This window comes from Macaca mulatta, chromosome 1, assembly GCF_049350105.2.
Source record: "Macaca mulatta isolate MMU2019108-1 chromosome 1, T2T-MMU8v2.0, whole genome shotgun sequence".
Classification (NCBI taxonomy): Eukaryota; Metazoa; Chordata; class Mammalia; order Primates; family Cercopithecidae; genus Macaca; species Macaca mulatta.
In genome coordinates this window covers 128447598-128470785 of record NC_133406.1, presented here as the reverse complement: position 1 = coordinate 128470785, position 23188 = coordinate 128447598, and the positions used below count along the sequence as shown (strand labels likewise).

At 45.1% G+C, this 23188-nt stretch overlaps 1 protein-coding gene across 4 annotated transcripts in view; it reads right to left on the bottom strand.

Annotated features, from left to right (window-relative positions):
• Positions 1-1039: 1039 nt before the first annotated feature.
• The window catches only part of KCND3 (potassium voltage-gated channel subfamily D member 3), a 220283-nt gene continuing 198134 nt past the window's right edge, over positions 1040-23188 (bottom strand). Inside the window, exons 3-8 of one of the 4 annotated variants that reach the window (XM_015146696.3) lie at positions 17818-17980; positions 11092-11193; positions 10627-10716; positions 8829-8885; positions 7415-7662; positions 1040-6665 (exon numbers count right to left, since the gene is read on the bottom strand). In XM_015146696.3, the coding sequence (XP_015002182.1) occupies positions 6464-6665; positions 7415-7662; positions 8829-8885; positions 10627-10716; positions 11092-11193; positions 17818-17980 (862 nt within the window). In that variant the 3' untranslated portion in view covers positions 1040-6463. 4 annotated transcript variants of the gene reach the window in all.

Genomic DNA, 23188 nt, shown 5'->3' with positions numbered 1-23188 from the left:
TTTTAATGAAAAATCACAAATTGCTCAATGCACATCTGGTTTCCAGTTATTTCTACCCAAAGATTATTTGGGCTGTGGGTCTGCAGTGACACCTAGTGGGTGATAAGGATGTGAGCATCAATGATTAAAATGAATTTCACAGCTAACTTCTAGGGCTTTTGGGCATCATGTATTTGTCTTAATGTTCTCATTTCTATTACTGTTTTCATCACTTAGGATCTACTTGTGGGGAAATTAAAAGGATTCTCCTCATTGCCAGTGGTGAAACAGACTGCCTGTTGGTCTCATCACCTAAGTCAGAATTGTTAAGTTTGGAACAGATTTCCAAGATAACTAATCCAATCCCCATTTTTTGTTTTTTTTTTTTTTTTTGCATTTTTAGAGATGAGGGTCTTACTATGTTCCCTAGACTGGACTTGAACTCCTGGGCTTAAGGGATCCTCCTGCCTTAGCCTCCCAAGTAACTGGAACTACAGGCACATGCCACTACGCTCTAATTCTCCATTTTTAACAGGAGGAAACTTACTGAAGCCAAGAGGGAGTTACTGATGTGAAGTCACAATTAAGTGCTAGAACCTAAACCTGAATCTCCACCATCCGATTCCCAAGCTTTCTACAATACCCCATACAGCATTTAATTCTGAGTTTTCTTTTTAGTTTGAGAACTTGGTACTCGGCAAAACCAGTACTGATACCTAAAGGCAGATTTTCTTTCAATAATATGGAGTCAGTGTTCAAAATAGAGCTGTTGATAAATAAAACCAAATGCTTTACCTGTTAGACCGTGAACATCCACAAATAACAGCATACAAGCAGGCAAGAACCATCAGGGATATCATAGAGGAGTTGTTTATGTTTAACATTGAGGGATGGAGTGGGAAGATTACACTAGGCCTTTAATAACCCTTCTAAGATTCTGTGAGTTTTCTCTAGCAAGGTAGAAAGCCCGCCTTTGTTCAAATTTTTCTTATTTTCTAGTATATACCAGCACCTTTGGGAGGAAAGGAGAATCAGTATTCAAAGAAACAGTCATTTAGGGTTTGTGGCACATAATTTGTTTAATCCAGATTGGATACATCAGGTACAGCAGTGGCACACGACTCAATACTGTAAATGATATACATGTTTTAACATATGCACTACAGTTTCAAAAGAAGACGACAGGAAACTCAAGAGTTTTTTTTTTTTTTTTCATAGAAAGTTTTCATGTTTTATCTTCCTGCAGTTTTGTACAGTATATTTCTTCTTTGCCATTGTGATGTTGATAAGCAAAGCCCATTTATTATATGAAAATAGAAAAGAACACACTTGATGTATCTCACGATGACATTAATGGGGGGAAGGGTGTGACCTCTAAGTAAAACATTACATTGGAATGTCTGATTATCAAAAATATACCATCCCTCCCACCTCCCAGGTTTGTAAAATAGTCCATTGGTCCAAGGAGCCCCCAGGACGTGGGTCAGTGCCCTACACTGGTTAGAGTGACATCATCCAGTGTAGCTGAGTAACCTGCTAAGATAAATGTCATTCCCACACTTGAGAAAAAACACAGAACATTCTGAATAGAAAACAAGACTTAAAAGGAGCCCCTTTAAAGCTGTTTCGTTTTCTGATAGCCACTTTCTCTTAGTTTTAATAATGCTCTTCGTGGTGCTGTTTGGGCTCCAAGGGTCATGGGTCATAACAATGTTTTTCCTTCATCTAGTCATTTTAAAGCTTTGCAAATAGTGGATTTCATTAGGAAATCAGAAAGAGAAAATAAAAGTTTGTCATGGTTACCATGCCAAGTAGTGTAGAAAGGAAATGAATATTGCCTTAAGTTCACAGCATTGGGATATTTTTGCCTTATAGTTACCTGGTAATTGAAGTGCGGGAGACTGGAAAACTGGAATTCATTAGTAACCTTAAAATCTAGTGTTAGCTCAATTTTCAACCACTTCCTCTGCAAAACTTAAGGAAAAACTTTTAAGTACATAATGTCTCAATGTACACTTTCCTTGTCTACAATCTAATAAGTGATATCCTGAACTGTAGGAATCATATTTTGAAAACTGGATAAAATCATCAGCATATCCACAAGTTGACGTTTTTGTTAATCATAGATTGGCATTAACTGTCCACTTTAAGTTCTGTTCAAATTCTGTGTGATTGTAAACTAATGTGTTCAACTGTCACTGAGAATATCTATTGGCCTTTTGAAAGGGAGTCTATGCAGTTAGTCCTGAGCTTGGCACTAGTTATGAAAATAGGAGATGAAGGAGAAATAGTACAGAGTTTGTTTCCAGAGATCTTGGTTTGTGGTGGTTCTAAATTGAATACTTCCCTCCCCCAAGTCACCACCCTGGAAATCCAGGTATTAAAAATATAAGCAAGCCTCAGAGCAGTGCAATAAAATGTGGAGGAAAAATCCTAGGACAAGATGTCTTAAGTCCTGGATTGCAATAATGGTTCTGCCACTAACTTGACATGTGAACTCGGATAAGTCATTCAGTTTCTTTCTACGTTTTCCCCTCTCTGAATCAAGGATTTAGCTACTTTACCTACTACCATCACAGACTGTCATAAGGACCACAAGGAGTATAAAAGGTATGCTTCAAAATGTCATTGTCCTAGTCTTCTCTTCATTGAGAAGAGAAAATATTTGACTAAAAAATATTGACTCTTCACTTGTTCATTGATTTCTGACAAAATTGATAGTCCATAGATGGTTCTACCTAGAGGATGGTGGTTTCCAAAGTATGTTTTCTGTTGGTACAGTCAGGTGATTTCCAAGGGCTGTGTCCAAATAGTATTGACATTTATATAACACTATGTCTCCAATTACAGTATGGATTATTTGATGGATCTTCCCCAAAGCATCATTGCTGTCAGAGGCAGTGGGTGTGGTAGAAAATGCATTAGACTAATAGCCAAAAGACTTGTGTTCTGGTCTCAGCTCTGTCATTCAATAACTGCATGACCTTGAACAAGTCATTTAATTTCTCTGGGTCTCAGTTTTCTATACTGTAAAATTAGATATTCTTAAATCTTTTCTAGTTCTGATATGCTCTTAATACTATATTTTCTAGGTTCCCATTCATTTGACATTTGAATGTAACTGTTTGTTTGTTTTGCCCTCCCCCTCTTAATGCTGAGTGGGATTGAATGGAATAGGTGGTTTTGGGAATCTTATTATGTCAAGGTGGTTCATGAACTATGAAAGCTCAAGGGTCATTGCACCAGAAAGCTATTGGCCCCCAGAAAACCCTGATATCCTGGTTTTTCAGTCACTGGCCAATGACTTAGACTTACGAAACCGATTCAGCATACTTTGGACCTTGTGTTTTCTTACCATACCCTTTAGCAGTGTCATCTGGCTGTGTTCTGTAGTGTAGATGAGCCATTTTCCAAAGGTTGACATTTTTTGGACCAGAAGTGAACTGAATCTTTTATCTCTGGCTAAGGCTACAGTGGAGGATGGAGAAAAAGGGGATGGTCTAATGGTCTTTTAGGAAGTGGCATGACGTGAGATCTGAACGTGAAGTGGAAGGAACACAAAACATTCTGTTGATTAGGACCAATTAAAAAAACATGGTAAATTGCTTGGGACATGGTATTTAACATTAATTTTTGTGGGAACCAGTAAAATGTTCCCTTGGTGCCCTATCAAACAGATCCTTTATTGAATCTGTCACTATTCTAACCCTGTAATGACCTGTTCTTAAATTCATCACAGGAAGTTTGTATGTGTATGCAACCATGTTCCAGTTTACCTCCTTTTTTTTTCTTTTCTTTTTTCTTTCTTTCTTTTTTTTTTTTTTGAGACTGTGTCTTGCTCTGTCACCTGGGCTGGAGTGCAGTGGCGCGATCTCGGCTCACTGCATCCTCCGCCTCCCAGGTTTAAGCAATCCTCCCCCTCAGCCTTCCTAGTAGCTGTGATTACAGGGGCCCACCACCATGCCTGGCTAATTTTTGTATTTTTAGTAGAGATGGGGCTTCACCATGTTGGCCAGGCTGGTCTCGAACTCCTGACTTCAGGTGATTGTTCACCTCGGCCTCCCAAAGTGCTGGGATTACAGGTGTGAGCCACAATACCAGGCCCTATTTACCTCTTTATCTCTTACCCCAGTCAGATCTTATGAAGTATGACAAAGATACTTAGACATTTGTAATTTTGTTCTATTATTCATTTTTTTTAAAAGAAAAATTCTTTTCTAGTCCTTTGCCTGCCCTCTAAGTGGAGGTTAGCCTGGTCTTCTAATGAGATGTGTATATGAAGGGAATTGATTTAAGTATGTATTTTCCGATGTGTTTAGGTTGGTTGTGTGTATACACATGTACTCTGTAGTTGTAAAGCTTTTCTGTCTTCTTAGTCTGTAAGCTCAGGGGGCAAGAACCACTCGATTCCCACATTAGGGGAAATCCTTGAGGCTAGACCCAGAGAAAGAACTCAGCCCGTGGTCAATGAGGATAAGTATAAGGATATAAAGATAGAAAGAAGGCTCCCTCTCCTCTGCCTTCTGCCCACATTCTGGTTAGGTGCCACCTCAAAACCTTTTGAGCCTACAGGGTCAATCGAGCTGGGGTCATAGGGAAGCCCACTACGGGTGTTTTTAGGTTCCTGGCTAGTGAAACTCATTTAGATGGCTGTGGTGGGCAGAGAAATTCTTGGCCTGCAATTAAACAGCTAACCACTAAGCTGTAGGATGGATAGGCAGCTCCCGAGGAGCTCATGTATTTCAGAGCCCAGGCTGCAGAGACTGCAGCAAGGTGGCTGGGTGTTGGGAAGGGCAGGAAAGGACTTGTCACTAACTCTGAGGCCCACCTACTCTGCTATAAGCAGTGAATAACCGTTAGGAGGACTCCAGAAATGCTGCCCCCAGCTCCACCAGGGTGCAAGCTAGTTGAACAGATACGTTGTCCAGGTGTTCAAGAAATAATCTTCACTCCTTTGCTCGCACAGAGGTGATCAGGCTTCTCCCCCATTTCAGCTATCTTCAGGGAGATCAGGCTGAAGCCTCTTCAGACATCAAGGCATCTTTCATAGCAGGTAAGAATCATCTAGAATCTCTTACTTGCTTTTGCTTTGAAGCATTTTTCTTGAGGCACACAGGCTTACCCTTCCACAGCCTCTGTGTGGGAGTTGTCTCAGGTGTGATGTAAGTCAGAGGAATCTTGGTCCCCGTACCACTGCCCTCTCTGGAGGAAACTACTCCTGGGACCTCTTGGAAGGGCTCCGGATGGGCTTTATGGTGGGTCCTGAAGGAAGACTCCATATCAAGGTGCCATAATGACTGGCTGCGGCTGCAAGCCCTGGGTCCCTCCGTTCTCCCCTCACTGGCACATACCAGAGTTGACCGCTTCTCAGATGTTGGCGATTTGCCTTTTCAAGATTCCAGTGTGATAAATCTGTTCATTCCCTTTCTTTCCCAGAAACCAAAACTGCAAACACTAGTGGTTCCAACCCCAAGGGAAGCACCTCTGTTCTGTGAGGTAGACTTCCCTTACCCCTGCACTCTCCCAATTTTTGCTTCACTCTTTCCTCCTCTGCAGTTGCATTCACACAGATAGAACTCCCAGGCACAAGTCTGTTGTGCATGGCAGTGATGAAGAAGGCTTTACTGATGTGTTTCAGGATCATTGGGATCCAGGTAGAGACAGATGGCTGGACACAGAAACAGCCAGGGGTAAGCAGAGAGGTACAGAGACAAGGGAGACAGGGACAGACAAAGGGTAAGGATTGCCGTGTGGTCACTTGGCAGCTCTGCGCAGGTCAGCTGGGCAGTGGGGGCCCAGGCTCAGTTGACCTCACCCACCTGGGGGAATGGAGAGAGAACTCAGCAATAACTGACTTCTTAGCCTAAAAGCTTTTGCTATAAAAGGAGAAAAAAAAAATCCCTCACAAAATGCATTGTTTTGGTTCAAAGGTGTTGGGTCCATGGAGAAAAACATTTCACAAAAATCCGTTGGTGTTTTTGTTTTCCACCTTTTCCCATGAATAAATATTATCCATTAAGAGCCTTGAAAAAGGTGCTTAAATACACAGTGTTATATTTTCTTCCTGTTTTGCTTGTGACAACTTGGCCTCTTTGCTGCTCTTGATCTTGTATTTTCCTCACTGGGGTCTCCAGAAACACTTGTTATTTGGTCTGAGTCTGAGGCTCCTCCATCCAGGCCCTGTCCTGGCACATAGCCTACATCCCCCACTGGCCCATCCCCGACCCCCCCCCCACCCTCCCTCCCTTCCTCTGGCCCCAGTGAGATGCAGTATCACAGGGCTATGTCCACGCTAGCAGCGTGAACCTCAGGTGCCCCTTTGCTGCCTCTTTTTCCTTCCAGGCACAAGTCTCAGTGCTAGGGGTACAATGGGGCAGGCAGAAATAGTGGGGAGAGCGGGGAGGGAGTGGTCCCAGTGGCCACCCACCAACATGCCAGTCCCCTTCATTCCCCACTACCCCCTCTGGCCCTCTGTCCAGTGGTTTTACAAGGCGGAGACCTTGACAACATTGCTGGCTATGGAAGGAATGTTCGTGTTGGGGCCTGGGCTGGCAGGGGGTGGCCGACTTTCCCCCTCTGGGGTTAGCGCTGGGGGAGTGGGGATGCTGATGATGGCTGTGGTGATCTGGGATGTTTTGCAGTTTGGTCTCAGTCCGTCGTCTGCTTTCAAATTAAGGCTGGAGCGACTGGGATAGAAAAGAGTGAGTTGATGATGGTTCCTGCTGGCCAGCGTCCCAAAGCTTCCTTGACCCCCTACATTCCTTGTTCATGGTAACCAGGATGATATTTTGTTGTTCCTCTATCTCTGCCTTTTGTAATCAGTTTGTAATAATCCATTCTAATTATTATTTCTAAACTACTAGCAATTACCAAGTTGTGTATAGTAGGCTTTGAATTGCAGAGTGTACATAACTCCCACCAGTGATTGTTTACCTATCATTTGTGGCATTTGGCATTTGCCTTCCCTGAATTCTCTGCAACCCATTTGGAGGTAGTGGGAAGTGGCCTAAATATAAGCAGAGAGGGAGGGAAAAGTCAGTCTCTGGGATTCAAAATCAGCCTAGGATAAGCCATGAGTAACACAAATATGAAAACTGTTTCTTGAGAAAATGGTTGGTCCATTCCTTGTACCAGATCAGATCATTTTTGTGTATCTAGAGACACGTTATTTTATAGGTATATATATAATTCTTTTTAAAGTTTTTTTTTCCCCTTGTTACCTAACCCCATTTTCAGCCTAAACTACTGTAGTACCTACTCCAACAGCATATGAAGGACCTTTGGGTTTCCTTGCAAGGAAAGGAGGAAGGTAGAGGGGCTCATGCATTAGATAAGGGGAGTGGCTAGAGGATCCTCAAGGTTTTCCTAATGCTGCGATTGTCTAATTCTGGGAATGAGAGGATTCGAGCCTTTGGGGATGATGGAAGCCACCCACCTGGTTGTGAGGGAGGGCTGCTCACTGCCCTGGATATGGATCGTGCTGAGCTCTTGCATGCTGCGCAGGCGAGTAGCTGGCAGGTTAGAATTGGGCAGGTGTGTGGTCTTCTTACTACGACGGGAGCAGCAGGTGGTAGTGAGGCCTGGGTGGCTGGACAGTGAGGGACTTCTTGTGGATGGGTAGTTCTGCATTGAACTCTCCATGCAGTTCTGCTCAAACATCTGCTCATCAATAAACTCGTGGTTCTGTGAGAGGTAGAAGGAGAAGAAGTAGGAAAAAGAGGTAGGGACGAGAGAGGTAAGCCCCTATACGCTGTATGCCTGCCTGTCTCTGTTCTGGACCTTGAAGGAAGGGCTCCCAGCTGCCCAGATCACAGATAAGCATTCAGGAGGGGTGATGTCCCATGGGCATCCAATGAGGACAGAAAGAGAAGCATATTGGCAGCCCTGGCCATCAGCTCAAAGGGTAGGGACTGCAGCTGTGAAATCATGATGTGACATATACTCCATCTACAGCTTTGAGCTCTGAAGGGACATAGAGGACACAGAGGGATTCAGTGGCATCATCACAGCTAGAAGCAAAGACTTTACTTTCCAGGCTTCGTACAACCTCTGCCAGAGGTGGCAGATAAGGAGTCATTGACTGTGGGTAGTGGGTATGCTAGGTTGTCTTTCCTGGATTTAATAGGTAAGGGTGTGACAAAAGCTTTTAAACATGGGGGTCATTCACAGAATTGGGAGAGCATTGATCCTGAAGGCCAGTGGGGCAAACTGTCAGGGATAGGGTTTCTTTTAATTATTATTTTCCCCACCTGATTATGGGATATGAGTCCTTAATATACCTGGAGGCACAGGATTCCCTAGGTCAAGTGTAAGCACGGGAAGGGATTGCTAAACTATCTCCTGACTGCAGGCCATTGGGATGGGGTATAGCTGAACCCAGGATAACTAAAAAATGGCTGTTTGGCCAAGGTGACTACAAATCTATGGCATTAATGGTCTGGCTAAGGCTGCCAGAGTGAGGAGAAAGTCTGAAGAGACATGGCATGAGAACAGAGTTCAGGGAAAGACCAGCCTGGCGGCAAATACCAGGAGTCCCCACGGAGCTGGGATGTGGCACAGACAGATGTGGCACATGGGGACTCACAGGATACCAGCACTGGTGCCATGTTCCACCACCCCTTCCATGTCCCTGGGGAGGTCCAAAGAGGGAACTAGAAAGACAGTTGGGTGGTTCAGCACAAGAAACCGGAAGCCTGAGCTGGTGCTGGGTGTGACAGCAGAGGTAGGAGGAGCCCCAGAAGAATCAGCAGCACATGCACAGAACCAGGCCGGGGGGTAAAAAGGGGAGAATCCACAGACTCAGAATTATCAGGGAGAAAAACATCAATTGAATTTTTAAAAAGTTATACCTTGATGGTGGAGGTTCGTACAGATAACAGGGGATCATCCACAAGATAGGACAACCCCTACAGGACAACATGCCAACAGAAGATAAAAACACCATTGATTGTACATTCCAGCATTCCCAAGCCAGTTTTGACATTCAATCTCTTGATCCCGGCATTCCACCCTTTGAGTCAAACATTCCATCCCTCATTCCCAGCATTCTGCCCGCTTTGTACCAACATTCCACCCTTTAGCCCCAACAGGACCCTGCTCAACCCCAACATTCACTCCTTCCATCCCAACATTCTGCCTCTCCTGTCCCAACATTCCACCCCTTGAGTCCAACATTCCTCCCCTAAAATCCAGCATTCCAGGGCTTTAATCCCAATATCTCACCCCCACAATCCAACATTCTTTCCCTCAAATTCAGCATTCCATCCCTTCAATGCCAGCATTCCATCCCTCAATTCTAAAATCCGATTTCTTCAATGCCAACATTCCAGTCCTTCAAACCCAAATGTTTTCACCCATATCCTTTCAATTTACACATTCCACCCAGCACATGCAACTTGGAAAGGGCAGTTGGGTCCAGGCCTATCCCTTTGGCAAGCTCAGAGTCTTTGAGAGAAAGTCTAGATACGAATATACATTCTTGATGATAAATCCTGTAAACTAGGGTTTGCAGAGCACCCTCCCATTTTGGAAGTCCTTGTTGGGTTCAACTGTCATCCACAGTGTCCACATTTGGCTCAGATAGAGTCATCTAAGCCAGGCAAGGTGATGTGCACCTGTAGTTCCAGCTACTTGGGAGGCTGAGGTGGGAGGATCACTTGAGGCCAGGAGTTTTAAGACCAGCCTGGGCAACACAGCAAGATCCTGTCCCTGCAGCCCCACACCCCTCTCCCTGCCAAAAAAAAAAAAAAAAAGAGTCATCTAACATTTATTCTCTCTACATCTGGGAGGCCAGGATATGGAACATCTAGAATTAGGAAGTTCCTTCCTTAGTGTACTGAGCCCTGAATATAGACTCTTTGGGGAGGAGGTTCTAGAAAGGAGCAGGAAGGCTTTCACTTTGTTTCTCATTGGCTTTTCTACCCTGACCTCTCTTCCCTGTCTGCTGTTCCTAGCACTTATCTGCCAAGGGTCCAGGGTTGGCCCCACTGCCCTTCCTTTCAGTCTGATGGTTAGGCACAAGCATCATTCCACACTCCAGCTGTGGCACCCTCAACCATGGCTCTGTTTTAACAATCAGCCTGTTAGCATCTGGATCCCCTGAGAACCGCAGGGTGACTGGGCAGGCGTCGGGGCGGGGGGGGTGTGGTACTTCTGAATCCTGGTTGGAGAAATACATGCACTGCCTCCACACACTGTCTGCAGGAGGATGTAGGGAGCCAAGGGGCCCACAGGCTGCATCAACCCAGCCCCAGAGGTGGGACAGAAATCAACACTCTTCTCTACTGTCCTATACAAATTAAGCCCAAGCTTTGAAGGGTGATGCCCGTCAGAACTGAGAAACTGATAGGCAGACCCCTAAGTCCTCAGTAATCAAGAAATGGGCTTTGGAGATGAGTGTAGGAGTGTGTGGGAGGCTGGGGGAGTGGCCTCCTCAGTGCTCCTGCAGGACAGAGCTGGCCTCCCACCCTGGTGACCTTGCCCCACTCCTCAGGGTCTTCCACTTGAGGGCCAGTAGATCCCATCACTACCTGTTGGATCTGAAGGGGACAGACTTTGACATCTGGCCCAGAGTGAAGATGTGAGTACAGCCTTAGAAAAGGGTCAGGGTCAGTGCTGAAAAGGAGGCGGCAATGGGCTGGGACTCACAGTGGTTTTTTCCAGGCAGTGCAGCAGGTGATGATGCTGGCTCTCGATGAGTGAGGTGGTCTTGCCCATGTGCTCCTCTTCTGGGGTGCCCTAGTAAAAAAAGAAGAGAGATTGAGTAAAAAGCTGGTGGCTCTTCCCCTCTCCAGCTCCTTCATTTCTCTACTAAAGGTCAAAGGGCAATAGAATAATCAAAGTTTTTTATTTGACCAAATTTCAGGGTCAGCATTGAATATGCTAGCCTTTGGGCTCAGAGGCCCTTGGTCTAAACCTGGTTTAGAGGTAGTGGTGATAATCCTATAGGAGTGGTGTGTGAATAGGGGGCTGTCACCTGGGGAAAGTTTGGAAACAAGTCCTCCTTGGGGTTCATACTAGGGCTCTGGGGTGGAAGTGCTGGTGTCCTGGGAAAGAGAAAATAAGCCCATCCGCCCCTTTATGTTCCCCAGCCCAGGTCCTCCAGGTACCTACCGTCAGCTCCAGTGCCTCGTTGAGGAGCCCGTTACGCTTGCTGTGCAGGTATGCATTCGAACTGCCTGTTTTGGCCACACGGATCCTGGCAAGGCGGGCCTTCTGTGATTGGCAGAGATAATAAAAGAATGAGGGAGACCATGATACAAAAAGACAGCAAGCCTGGTGACACTGTGAGGCTGGCTTCCCAGGTGACACCTGATGAAGGGGATGAGGCTGTTTCTCTCCAACCTCATGCATCTCCAGTTATAGACCCAGGGATTGGGTCTGAGACGTTGTGTACCCACTTTGTATAGCTTGGTTGGGTCAGAATTCTCAGGAGTCTCCACTCATCTCTGCAGCCCGGGTATTATCCTGGCAGGAGAAATATCACTCATCCAAGCTCTATTCTCCCACAGGTTTCATGACCTTTATCTACTCAGTATTGCAAAATGCCGTGTGCTATTCAGTTGTGCTACTCAGGTTTCTTATCTCTAGACTGCAAACTCCTTAGAGGAGTGTATGTGATAGCTGCCCTGATTCTCCTCTAGGGTCCAGTACAGTTTTCTGTATATAGTAGGTCCCCAAATATGAGTTAATTATGAGAAAAGCAAGGAGGGTGCCTATGTGCTCTTCAATGCTTCTTAACTCCTCTGCAATTTTTTTCTTAGCACTTATTACTAAGGAAAGATATGTTTTATATATTTATCTTGATACTTTCTCTCCCACTAAAATGTAAACTCCTTGAGGGCAGCAGTTTTTGCCTTGTTTACTGATGTACCCCCAGTAAACAGTAAGTTCTCGATTTTTAAAGTTAATAAGCACATTTACAATTGTATTTCTGTCTTCGGGAGTGGACTCATGCATGTATATATATATATATATATATTTTTTTTTTTCTTTTGAGATGGAGTCCCGCTGTCACCCAGGCTGGTGTGCAGTGGCGCAATCTCGGCTCACTGCAACCTCTGCGTCTGGGTTCAAACAATTCTCCTGCCTCAGCCTCCTGAGTAGCTGGGATTACAGGTGCCCACCAACACACCCAGCTAATTTTTGTATTTTTAGTAGAGATGGGGTTTCATCAGGTTGGCCAGGCTGATCTCAAACTCCTGACCTCAGGTGAACCACCTGCCTTGGCCTCCCAAAGTGCTGGGATTACAGGTGTGAGCCACCGTGCCCGGCTGCATGTATATGTTAACATATGTTTGTTTTGCTGCACATGACAGTGGGAATGAGTACAGGTACATGTGACAGTTGACTGTCTGTGCCTAAGAAGGGAGGATGGGACACATTTCCATACACTACTTGGCTTTAACTAGGACAACTGAAACTCTCCCCAGCTCCAACCTGGGAAGCCTTCAGCAGAGAAGGCCCACTGCAGGAGGGCTGCATGGTGTCTCAGTTCAAGCTCATCTCCCCTGCTTGCACAGGGAGAAGCTGAACACATTACACATGCTGGCTGCCCTTCTCCTTCCTAATGACTGTCATCATTGTCACCATGACAGTAGCACAACCAAAGACAGAGGACTAAGGAATGAGACTGAGAGAGGCAGAAGGGACTGGGTAGAGGTTTCTTGCTGGTTAAAAAAAATGCAACTTGAGGTTTGGGCTCTGTATAACTATTTACAGCCCCAGGCTCTTGCTACTGGAAGCAGAACAGCCCACAAGGATAGCAGACCCATCCTGGAGTAGAAGGGTCCCTCCTTCTGGCTCTGAGCAAGTCCACAGGCAACTTCAGCATGGACTCTACGCAGGAAAAGAGTCCTAAGGAAATTGTGGCAATTTCCACTTCTTGTCACCCTCTCCCCAAGTGTCCTGCTGGGCTGGTTCATCTGCTAAAAGGAGGCCACTGACTCGGGTTCAGGTGGTCAACAGAAGCACAAAGGACGTATATCTCTTGCTTTGTGGGAAGTATCTCTTTGCAGAAACAATTCAACTCCCTTCCCAGGCTTCTAAATATGGGGAAGGGGCCAGGACTTGAGCCTGAAAGATCTTCCCTTAAGTCTGAGGAAGACTGCTTCTCTTGATGAAGGAGAGAATAAAAAGGGGAACCTGGGAGAGAAAGGATGATGGCAAATCAGTGCTATCATGCCTCCTCTCTACAAGCAGAGAACATTGATTGGGGGTCAGGACAGTTCTACTCTGTGGGAATCCTGCTTAAGCCCTACCCTTGGCTAGATGTTTACGTTCAAGCAAGTTCCTCATCATTTGAGGATGTGGCTGCATTTGCTTTGGGTGAGTGCTGGGTGTTGAGAGTTTCATATGGAAATCCAATTGTGTCAAGCTTATTATAGTCTTATATAATTTGATTGCACCACTTGGAGCCAGACCTTTTTTGTATCTGGGGTCCGTCTTCATTAGTTTCTAGAGATGAAAGATTCTCCTGTTCTTCTTTGTGGCACTTCTTTTAATCATATCTTACCCGGGGCTCTATTAAAGCAACAGATTGTCATACCAAATGTACTAGATCATTTAATCACTCCCCACACAGGATAAAAAGGTTTGCAATGGATTTACAGAACCATACCCAGCATATGAAATTGGGTGGGGCTCTATAGCCTGGTTTTGAGCTCTTGGGGCCTGGGGCATGTGGCTTATGCATATTTTTATCTCTTAACACCCAACACAGGGCTTCACACCGAACAGGTGCTCAAGCAACGTTTATGATGGCTGAGGAAGGAAGAAGATCCTATGTAGATGGCTGGAAGGCCATGCTTATAGAGCCACTGTAATGGGCTCAATCCTTGAGTGGACTGGTCAGCTTCATCCTCTTCCATGGCCTTAAGAACAATGTGAGAGTTAAAAGAGAGCTTAGAGATCATCCAGATAAATTCAAAGACAAAAAAAAAAAAAAAAAAAAATGGAGGTTGTGAGGGGAAGTAACTTATCCAGGGAAAGGCAGTGGACGATCAAGACTTCAGCTCAGGACCTCCAACTTTCAGACTGAATGTTGCTTCCAGAACATTCTCCTCCTCCTTCCCTGAATTTCCACCATCAGACAAGTTTCGAAATTTGAGCAAAGCCCAGGAGATTGCATTTTCAACAAATGTGGAGACTCCAGGGTTGGAGGAGAGGGGATTTGGAAGGAGAATGCTGCTACTCTGGGTACAGTTGCAGGCACCATCTATGTTTAAGCTGATACTTCTATCAATCCTTGAGAGGCCTCTCACAATTAAGCACTTTCTTCCTGTCTGGCTGATGGGTGCCTTTTAACCATGAGTATTTCTGTCTCTTGCCCTGGGAGAGGCAGTAGGAGGAGAAAGAGAAAGAAATGGAAAGCCAAAACATGGGCAGTTGCATTCTGGGACGTTTATTTCAGAGAAATTAAAACTTATGCTCACACAAAAACCTCTACATGATTGTGCACAGTAGCTTTATTTGTAATAGCCCCAAACTGGAATCAGCCCAGGTGTTTCTCAACAGGCAAATAAACAAACTGGTACATCTGTACCATGGATACTACTCAGCAATAAAAATGAATGGATTACTGGTACAGCAACTTGGATGAAAATCCAGGAATCATATAGAATGGAAAAAGCCAATACCCAAAGGTTACCTATTGCATGAATTCATGTATATAACATTTTTGAAATTAAAACATTTATAAATGATGGAAAAATAAATGGTTTTAACTAGGACAACTGAAACTCTCCCCAGCTCCAACCTGGGAAGCCTTCAGCAGAGAAGGCCCACTGCAGGAGGGCTGCATGGTGTCTCAGTTCAAGCTCATCTCCCCTGCGTGCACAGGGAGAAGCTGAACACATTACACATGCTGGCTGCCCTTCTCCTTCCTAATGACTGTCATCATTGTTAGGGGTTAGGGACAGGGCAGGGCTAGGGCAGAAGGTGGGGTTATAAAAGGGCAACCCACGGGATCCTTGTGGTGTTGGAACTGTTCAGTCTCTTGACCGTGGCAGTGGATGCATGAACTTATACACACACACATGTACACACACACACCAGTCCAAGTAAAACTGGAGATATCTGAATAAGATTGGTTGGTTGTACAATGTCCATACCCTGGTGGTGATATATAGTGCTATTGTTTTGTAAAATGTTACCACTAGGGGAAACTGGTGGACAAACTTTGTAAGAGATTGCTCTGTGTTATTTCTTACAACTACATGAGCATCTATAATTATCTCAATAAAACATTTTATTAAAAAAAAAAAGAATATGGGTATGCACCAGAACTGGAGATGGGGACCAAATGCCCCACTCCGGATGTTCCCCTCTCTCTGCCCACTGCCAGACCTCCCCTTATCTCCAGTTCACTTGGCTCAGAGGACACAATATCTAAGGCAAATAGTAACAGACTAATCTTAGTAATAATCCCAGTCAAACCAGTCATGGGAAGAGGATGACAATATAGCTACTTAGCTCCCAAGTATGTGGTCCGGGCTGAGAACTATCATTAGCTTCCTTCCCGTCCCATCTCTCCACTTTCCACCTACTTGCCTTGACCCATGGTGACAGACTCAAGGCTGGAGCAGCAAGTATTTATTTCCCTCTTATAGGAAGCCCAAGGTGACAGAGACAGAGCTGAGCAGCCTTGAGGAGAAACAGTATCCAGGCAAGGTGAAAACACTGTAAATATTTACTCTGATTTCAAGGGGAGAGAGAAGAGGGAGAGGGAAAGGGGCAGGGAGGGAGGGAGACTCATCTTTAGCAGCTAGAGGAAGGAAGAAGCCTAAGTTGCTCCTAGATTTTACTCACACAGGATGAGCTTTATAATGTCCCAGGGGAGAGCTGGGAACACACCTGTAATCCCAGCTTACTCTGGAGGCTGAGGTGGGAGGATTCCTGGATCCCAGGAGTTTGACTCCATCCTGGGCACCATAGTGAGACCCTATCTCTAAAAAATAATAATAATAAATCAATTCCCAGGGGGAGGGGAAGGTAGCTGTAGGAGTGACTGAGAATGCAGCTGGAAGGGGCTATCACTGGTGTGTGCACAGCCGTGGGCTAGTGGGTGAGCTGAGGATTCCTGTGAACCTCACCTGCTCTGCCAGAAACCTGTGTTAGCCCTAGCCCCTTTGGGGCGGGGCCACTAGAGGATCCCTGGCCCTTCAGGGTCTCTGGTTCCTGATTGTGGGAAGGAGATCCCAGTTTCTGCATAATGAATTTAGACCCTATTCAAATTTGCTGCCTGACTTAAACAGGGAAAGAGGTAAGATTTCCGTTTCTGGGATGACTGGCAGGAAATAGGAGGTAGGGAAACCCTGGGTGAAGAGGTAAGAGATAGGCGTGTATGGGACAGAAAGGATGACGGACAGAGCCAGAAGATAAATCTTAAGGTGGCAACTTAACAGACTAGGTCAGCATAAATAAAAACATAGTTCAGCAGAGGCAGAGGGGACAGGAGGCAAGGAGCCAACCATAAAGGCACACAGAAGGTGATAGGCTAGAGGTGGGAACCAACTAGATTCACTATACAATTATATGTAAATTGTTATATAATAATTATTATACATTTTGGAGCTAGCTTTCATAACCTTTATAGCTTTGTGACGGTCGGCATACACAGATCTGTTCTGAAATTCTGGATTTCTTCCTCCATAACGACATTAACTTCCCTTTGAGCCTTTACACCCAAGGCAAGCCCTGCTACCTGGAGGTTATCCCTGCAAGCAGAAGGCCAGTAGCAGGAATTCTGTAGCAAGGAAAGAATCTGGCTGCAATGCATAGGGCCGACCACATAGTACGTGCTCAATAAATGTTTGTGGAATAATGGATAAAAGAATAAAGTAAGGAGACAAAACCCCAAGCCTCCAAAAGCCAGTCTTTCAACAGCTCTCCTCCTTTCCATTGTCCTCAGAAAGGCTCTGGCCATAATCCCTGGGGGCTGAGATGCTGCTGAAGGGGCACCACAGTTCAGCCCAGATCTGAGGACAATGAAAAACACCGCTTTCCCACTTCCCCAACCCAGATAACCCTCTTCTGAGAGGAAACCTGGGGAAAAGTCACTACCCAGAAACCTCACTGGCTAGATGCCTTAAAAATGCAAGTGAACAAGAGTTGGCTGAGTCGATGAGTTGTTCTAGAAACAAGGTTGAGGGCTAGCTGGAAAACGAGGCTTCTTTCTGAGCACCAAAGCCTTCAGACATTTTTCCTCATTGCATGGGCAAATGACTGTATTTTACCCTCTCCTGCCATTTTCAGCAGTGTATATTGAACATAATCTAACACTTTCCCCAGGACTGATGGTTAGTCTCCTGATCACCACCTGCAGTTGACTTCAGTGCCTTTACCCTATGATATCTTGGAGATTCCTAAAGCCTGTTGTGCCATTTGTCCTTGAACTCGGTGACCTTAGGATGCTTTCATTTCACACTATTTATTTTTCTTTTCAACAAATTTATTTTTGTCACTGGGTTTTATATAGGCTTTTATAGGATATTAAAAAGAGATTATGTTTCCTAGTAAGCTCTTGGCTGGGAGAGGGAGGAGTGCAGGGACGGCTGAGTGGCAGTGGCTGAGGGAGTGTAGGTGGAGCCAGAGGCCAAGGAAATTGCCATAGAATGTCCAAAGGTGGATGGTTTACAGATAATTGAGGGTTCATTGCATTTTGGAACTGATGGGCTGGAATTCAGGAGACCAATGAGCAGGAAGGGACCGAAGCTACCTTACCTTGCAAAGCCAGAGGCTGGCTGTGCAGTGATCCTCAGGAGCTCTAGGCCTGGCTCCCTGACTGCTGGTCCCCCGCATCCTTTACACTGCCCCCGCATCCCTGCGTCTGAGGCTTACCTTTTGTGCCCTGCGTTTATCAGCTCTCTGATTCTGGTGGTAAATCCGGCTAAAATTGGAAACAATCACAGGGACTGGCAGGGCAATGACCAGGACGCCACTCAAGGAGCAGATGGAGCCGAAGATCTTCCCTGCAATCGTCTTAGGCACCATGTCTCCGTATCTGAGAGAGGGAGAGAAACAGGGTGTAAGGGAGAGAAGGCCATTTGGGAAACAAGTGAGGCTTCCCTGCCAATCATTCGCCTATTCATTCATTCACTCATTCAGCAATTGTTTAGAGTACCTACTATGTGCCAGGTACCGTGACATGGACCTGGGGGTGAACAAGAGAGACAAGATCCTTATGTGCAGGGAGCCAACATCCTAACAAGACCATAAACAATTAAGTGAATACATAAAAATATTGTGTCTTGGTTGGTTCTATGAAGAGACTAGAGAGCGGTGCTGCATCAGGTGGTGGGAGTGTGGTCAGGAAAGGCCTCTCTGAGGAGCTAACATTTAAGCTGAGAGCTGAATTTTGTAAAGGATCCAGTCATGTAAAACACCTGGGGACAAGTGTGTGTGGTAGAGGAAACAGCAAGTACAGAGGCCTTGAGGTAGCAGGAAGGAGTTTGGTCTGATCTAGGAATTGTCAAGGGTCAGCAGGACTAGACACCACAAGAGGAGGGTAAGGCAGGCAGGGGCCAGATCATGCAGCATCTGACGGGCCATGGGGAGGAATATGGGTTTATCCCATTCAGTGAGGCACCATGTTAAGCAGAAGAGTAACAGAATCTCATTAATGATGATAACAGCAAATAACAGACTCACCTATTCATGTGGATTTATAATTTACAAAGCACTTCTGCATATTTACCTCACACAAGCCCCATGAACCCTGTGAACTTTGTATTCTTATCCCCATTGTACAGATGCAGGAACTGAGGCTAATTACATTGACAGCTCTCCTTTGCTCAACTGGGATTAAAAGCCACTTTTCTCGCTTTTGTCTATTTTCCAGTAGCCATAGCATCTCAGAGGGGGACCATGAGCTCTGAAGCTCAGCCCCTTAAAGTTGTGAAGCCACTTTGGAACTGTGCTGGCTCCTCTCAGAGCTTGGAGAAACTCTTTTAAGTACTTCACACCCTAGCAGCTGCCCTCTGGGACCAGGTTGGCCTGGATCCTACTCAGTCCTGGGCAGGCAGGCCAGAGCCTCTGTCCTCCAATCAATAAGATACTCTCCACAGTGGTTAAGTGTTTAGTCTCCTCTTTATTGAGATAATTGAAAGGCCTTATTAAGCAAGGCCTTATTAAGCAAAGAGCTGTGATTACTCCTTCGGCTAAAGCCAGAAACACCATCTCCCCTGCCTCTGTGCCCTCTGGGTGTCTGGAGCAGAAACAGGCTTAGGATGACCAGGAATTGCTTCTGCTAAAATAGGCTCAAAGTCATCTGTCCTGAGGAAACCACGGGGCTTGGACTTCCAGAGAGGATGTGGAAGGGGATGGGGCAAGCCATTTCACAAGGATGTATGAACACCCAAGAACTTGGTGGAGGACATGGCAGAGGTAGACAGGTATTCGGTGAATGAATGAATGAATGATCTCACTTAAGCCTCTCAATTCCCTTTGAAGTAGGCTCCTGTTTTGAGACTGTCTTCCTCCTCCTTCAGTGTTCATGCCCTTTGCCCTGGCTCGAGATTTCCTCGATGTGCACTAGCATTAGGGCCTGTGATAGAGCCTTCTAGATCTTTGCAGCTAGGGTTGTCTCCTCTGCCACGGTACTCAGGAGAGACCTCCAGGGAAGTGGTTGAGAACATGGATTCTGAACTTAGATAACATGGGTTCAAGACTCACCCTGCTCCATAAAATAACTGTATGATCTTGGGGGAATGTTACTCTGGGCCTCAGTTTCCTTGTCTGTAAAATGAAGATAATAACAGTAACCTAGATCATAATCCTATTGTGACATATACAGCTCCACAAACAATAGATAATATTACTTTTAGCTAGGCATTCTGAAAACCACAGTCTCTGTTGATGGGAAACTCTAAAAACACAGTCAGTTGTCCCAAGTTCAAATAGCCCAATTAATGACGAAAAAGGGGCTGCCTTTGAGATATATCACCTTAGCTGGATTTGCAGATGACACAACTGAAAGGGGGCCTGCAGGCACAGGGCTGTGGATGACAATAAAGCATGGCAGGAGTGCAGAAAAACAGTGCCAGGAAGGCTGCATTTCAGAGTGACCACGGCTGGTGAGGAATGCTAAGGACAACAGAAAGATTGTTTCATCCATATGAAGAAAGAGGGAGAAGGGAAGCCATGCCTTCTGCTGGTGCAGATGGTCTGCTAGTGACAGATGACAGGGAGAAAGCCGAACAATCCACTCCCAGGCGTCCTCTGCCTCCTCCACCGGGAAGAAGGAGCTGCATCTTGGAGAAGCTGGAACAAATGCCGAAAAGAAGGATCCAGAGCTTAAAGTAGGAGACGGGAGAGCAGGTGAGTGTCCAGCGGAATTCAGTAGATTTACATCACAGGCCCACATGAATCCCACCTGGGAGACAGGAGGAATGTGCAGATGGGGTTGCAGAACCACTGCCCTGGATCTTTGAGAAATCATGGTGCAGCAGAAAATTACCAAGCGACTAGAGATGGAAAACGGTTGTATTGAATTTTTAAAGAAGGCAAAAGGAGGTCTGAGAAACCACAGACCAGTAGGCTTGGTATCCATAAATTGTGCCATCAAATTGCTGGCAGAATCTGAGTGCAGATTATTAAGTAGACAGCTTGTGAATACTTGGAAAATAAGCTGTATTGGTTCACTAGGCACACATCTTGCCAAATTAACCTTATTTCTTGTTTTGACAGTGAGGTTAACTGGTTGGTAGATCAGGAGATTGCTCCAGACCTACTGCATCATGATTTTAACAAGATGTGTTCTTGTCCCAGTTCCTTATACCCTTGACAAGCTGGAGGAGTGTGGTGTGGAGAGCAGTGTGGTTAGCAGGGTTTGCACGACCATCTCCAGTCTTCGGGCACTTCTCAAAGATTACCAACTGTGGTCCTATGCCAGCAAAGGAAGTTCAGGGTTTTCATATCAAAACATCTCCTTTAATGAAAAAGTGAATAAGTAAATGAAATAAAGAATGGATCTCAAGTTAGGTCTCCAGTGATATGTTCCAGAATTTTTCAACAACTTGTATAAAGCCAGAGGAGGCAGCATGGCCTAATAATTAAGAGAGGACACTGGAGTCCAACCTGGGTTTGAACCGTAGCTTACATTAGTTACCAACTAGCTAAGTGATCCTGGGGCATTTATTTAACCTGAGCCTCTATCAACTATAAAATGGCTTTTATATCCCCAGGGTTGTTGCGATAATTAATGAGGTAATTCAGAAGAAATAATTCAGTGTTTGAATAACTGTAAGTTGTCTAGAATTAGCCAGTGTGGTGGGTACCTATTGTTTTGTCTGCTGACACCCTAATAGGAACTGTGTCCCTCATTCCCATGATGATGGAAACTGTCCAGATAAGCTGCCATATTTCCCATGCCCCCATGCCCACTTGCCACAGCTGGTGAGTTCAAAATAGGACATCTCACCCAAGCTGGGTCAATGACTTCCTTTCCTGGATTTATTTTTTGAAAGCTTTACTGAGACACAATTTACATACCATAAAATCCAACCATTTCGATTGTACATTTCAATGGTTTTCAGTGTATTTAGAGAGTTGTGCTCACATCACCACAGTTTAATTTTAGAGCGCTTCATAACCCCTAAAAGAAATGTGTACCCATTAACAGTCAGTGACCATTCCACATCCCACCTCTCAGACTTAGGCAACCACGAATCTACTTTCTCTCTCTATAGATGTCCCTATGTTGGACAATTCATGTGAATGGAACCATATATGTGGCTTTTCGTGTCTGACTTCTTTCACTGACCACATCCCACCTCTCAGACTTAGGCAATCTACTTTCTCTCTCTATAGATGTCCCTATGTTGGACAATTCATGTGAATGGAACCATATATGTGGCTTTTCGTGTCTGACTTCTTTCACTGAATGTGTTTTCAAGGTTCGCCCATTTGTAGCATGTATCAGTACTCCATTCCTCTTTATGGCTGAATAACATTCCACTGTCTGGATACACCACATTTTGTTAATTCATTCATCAGTTGATGACATTTGGGTTGTTCCCACATTTGAGTTATTCTGAATAATGCTGCTATGAACATTTGTGTACAACTTTTTGTGTGGACACGTTTTCATTTCTCTAGGAGTCATATGGTAACTATGTTGAAGAGTTTGAGGAACTGCCAAAACGTTTTCCGAAGTGGCTGTGCCATTTTACATTCCCACCAGCAATGAATGAGGGGTCCAATTTCTCCTCCTCTGAGACAACACTTGTTATTGTCTGTCTTTTTATAGCTATCCTGGTGGGTGTTATCTCATTGTGGTTTTGATTTGGATTTTTCTGATGGCTGATGATGTTAAACATCCTTTCCCCTTCCTTGGACTTTTACGTTAGGGACCAGATCAGTCTCTTTCAAAGAAGCCGACGCGGCAGCAAGCAAAGCTCTGCAGCTGTTGGCAGCCATGCAGTGCCATGGGGAAAAGCGGGATTGCAGTTGGGGAGGAAGAAGGCTGGCACTCGCAGGAGATGTGTGATGGAAAGGACGGTGATGGAACTGGAATTCCTGTTCTAATTCTTACCGAGGACCAGCTGTACCCCTGACTTTCCTGTCACTTAGCTGTTCCATCCTTCCTTTGACTCTGCTCACTAACGAATTACTATTTTTGTTTAAGCTTCTTTCATTTAGATCCTGTGGTAATGATGGTGATGAGGCTGCTACTGGTGATTCTTTGAAAGTAAGCTCCTCACATTTCTAAATGACAGAGCTACTATGAATTGAGGTCTTCAGGAGTCAAAAGGATTTTAACAGGTTGTAATCATGGGTGAAACCAACCAGATTAATTTTAACAAAGATAAATGAGAACACCGGCATTTTGATTCAAATAATCAATGACGTATAGCTGATGGGAAAGACCTGGCTTAAAAAGAGTCTCTCTTAAAAATCACCAGGGAATTTAACTTCAACATCATCCACCAGTATAAAGAGGCTGTTAAAAACCTAATGCCATTCTTGGCTGGATTGATGGGAGTGCAGTGTCTGGAAAAAGGGAGTGGGTGTCGTACTCTGCTCCTAGATGCAGACCATTTCTAGGCTGCTGTATCGAGTTCCAGGCACTATATAGTCTGTAGGACATTGATTAACTGGATCATGTCTAGAGAAGGGAGGCTGGGATGGTGAACTGTCTGGAAATCCTCTCAAGGGAAACAATCAAAGGAATGGGCACGTTTGGCCCGAAGAAGAGGAGTTGGGGAATGGA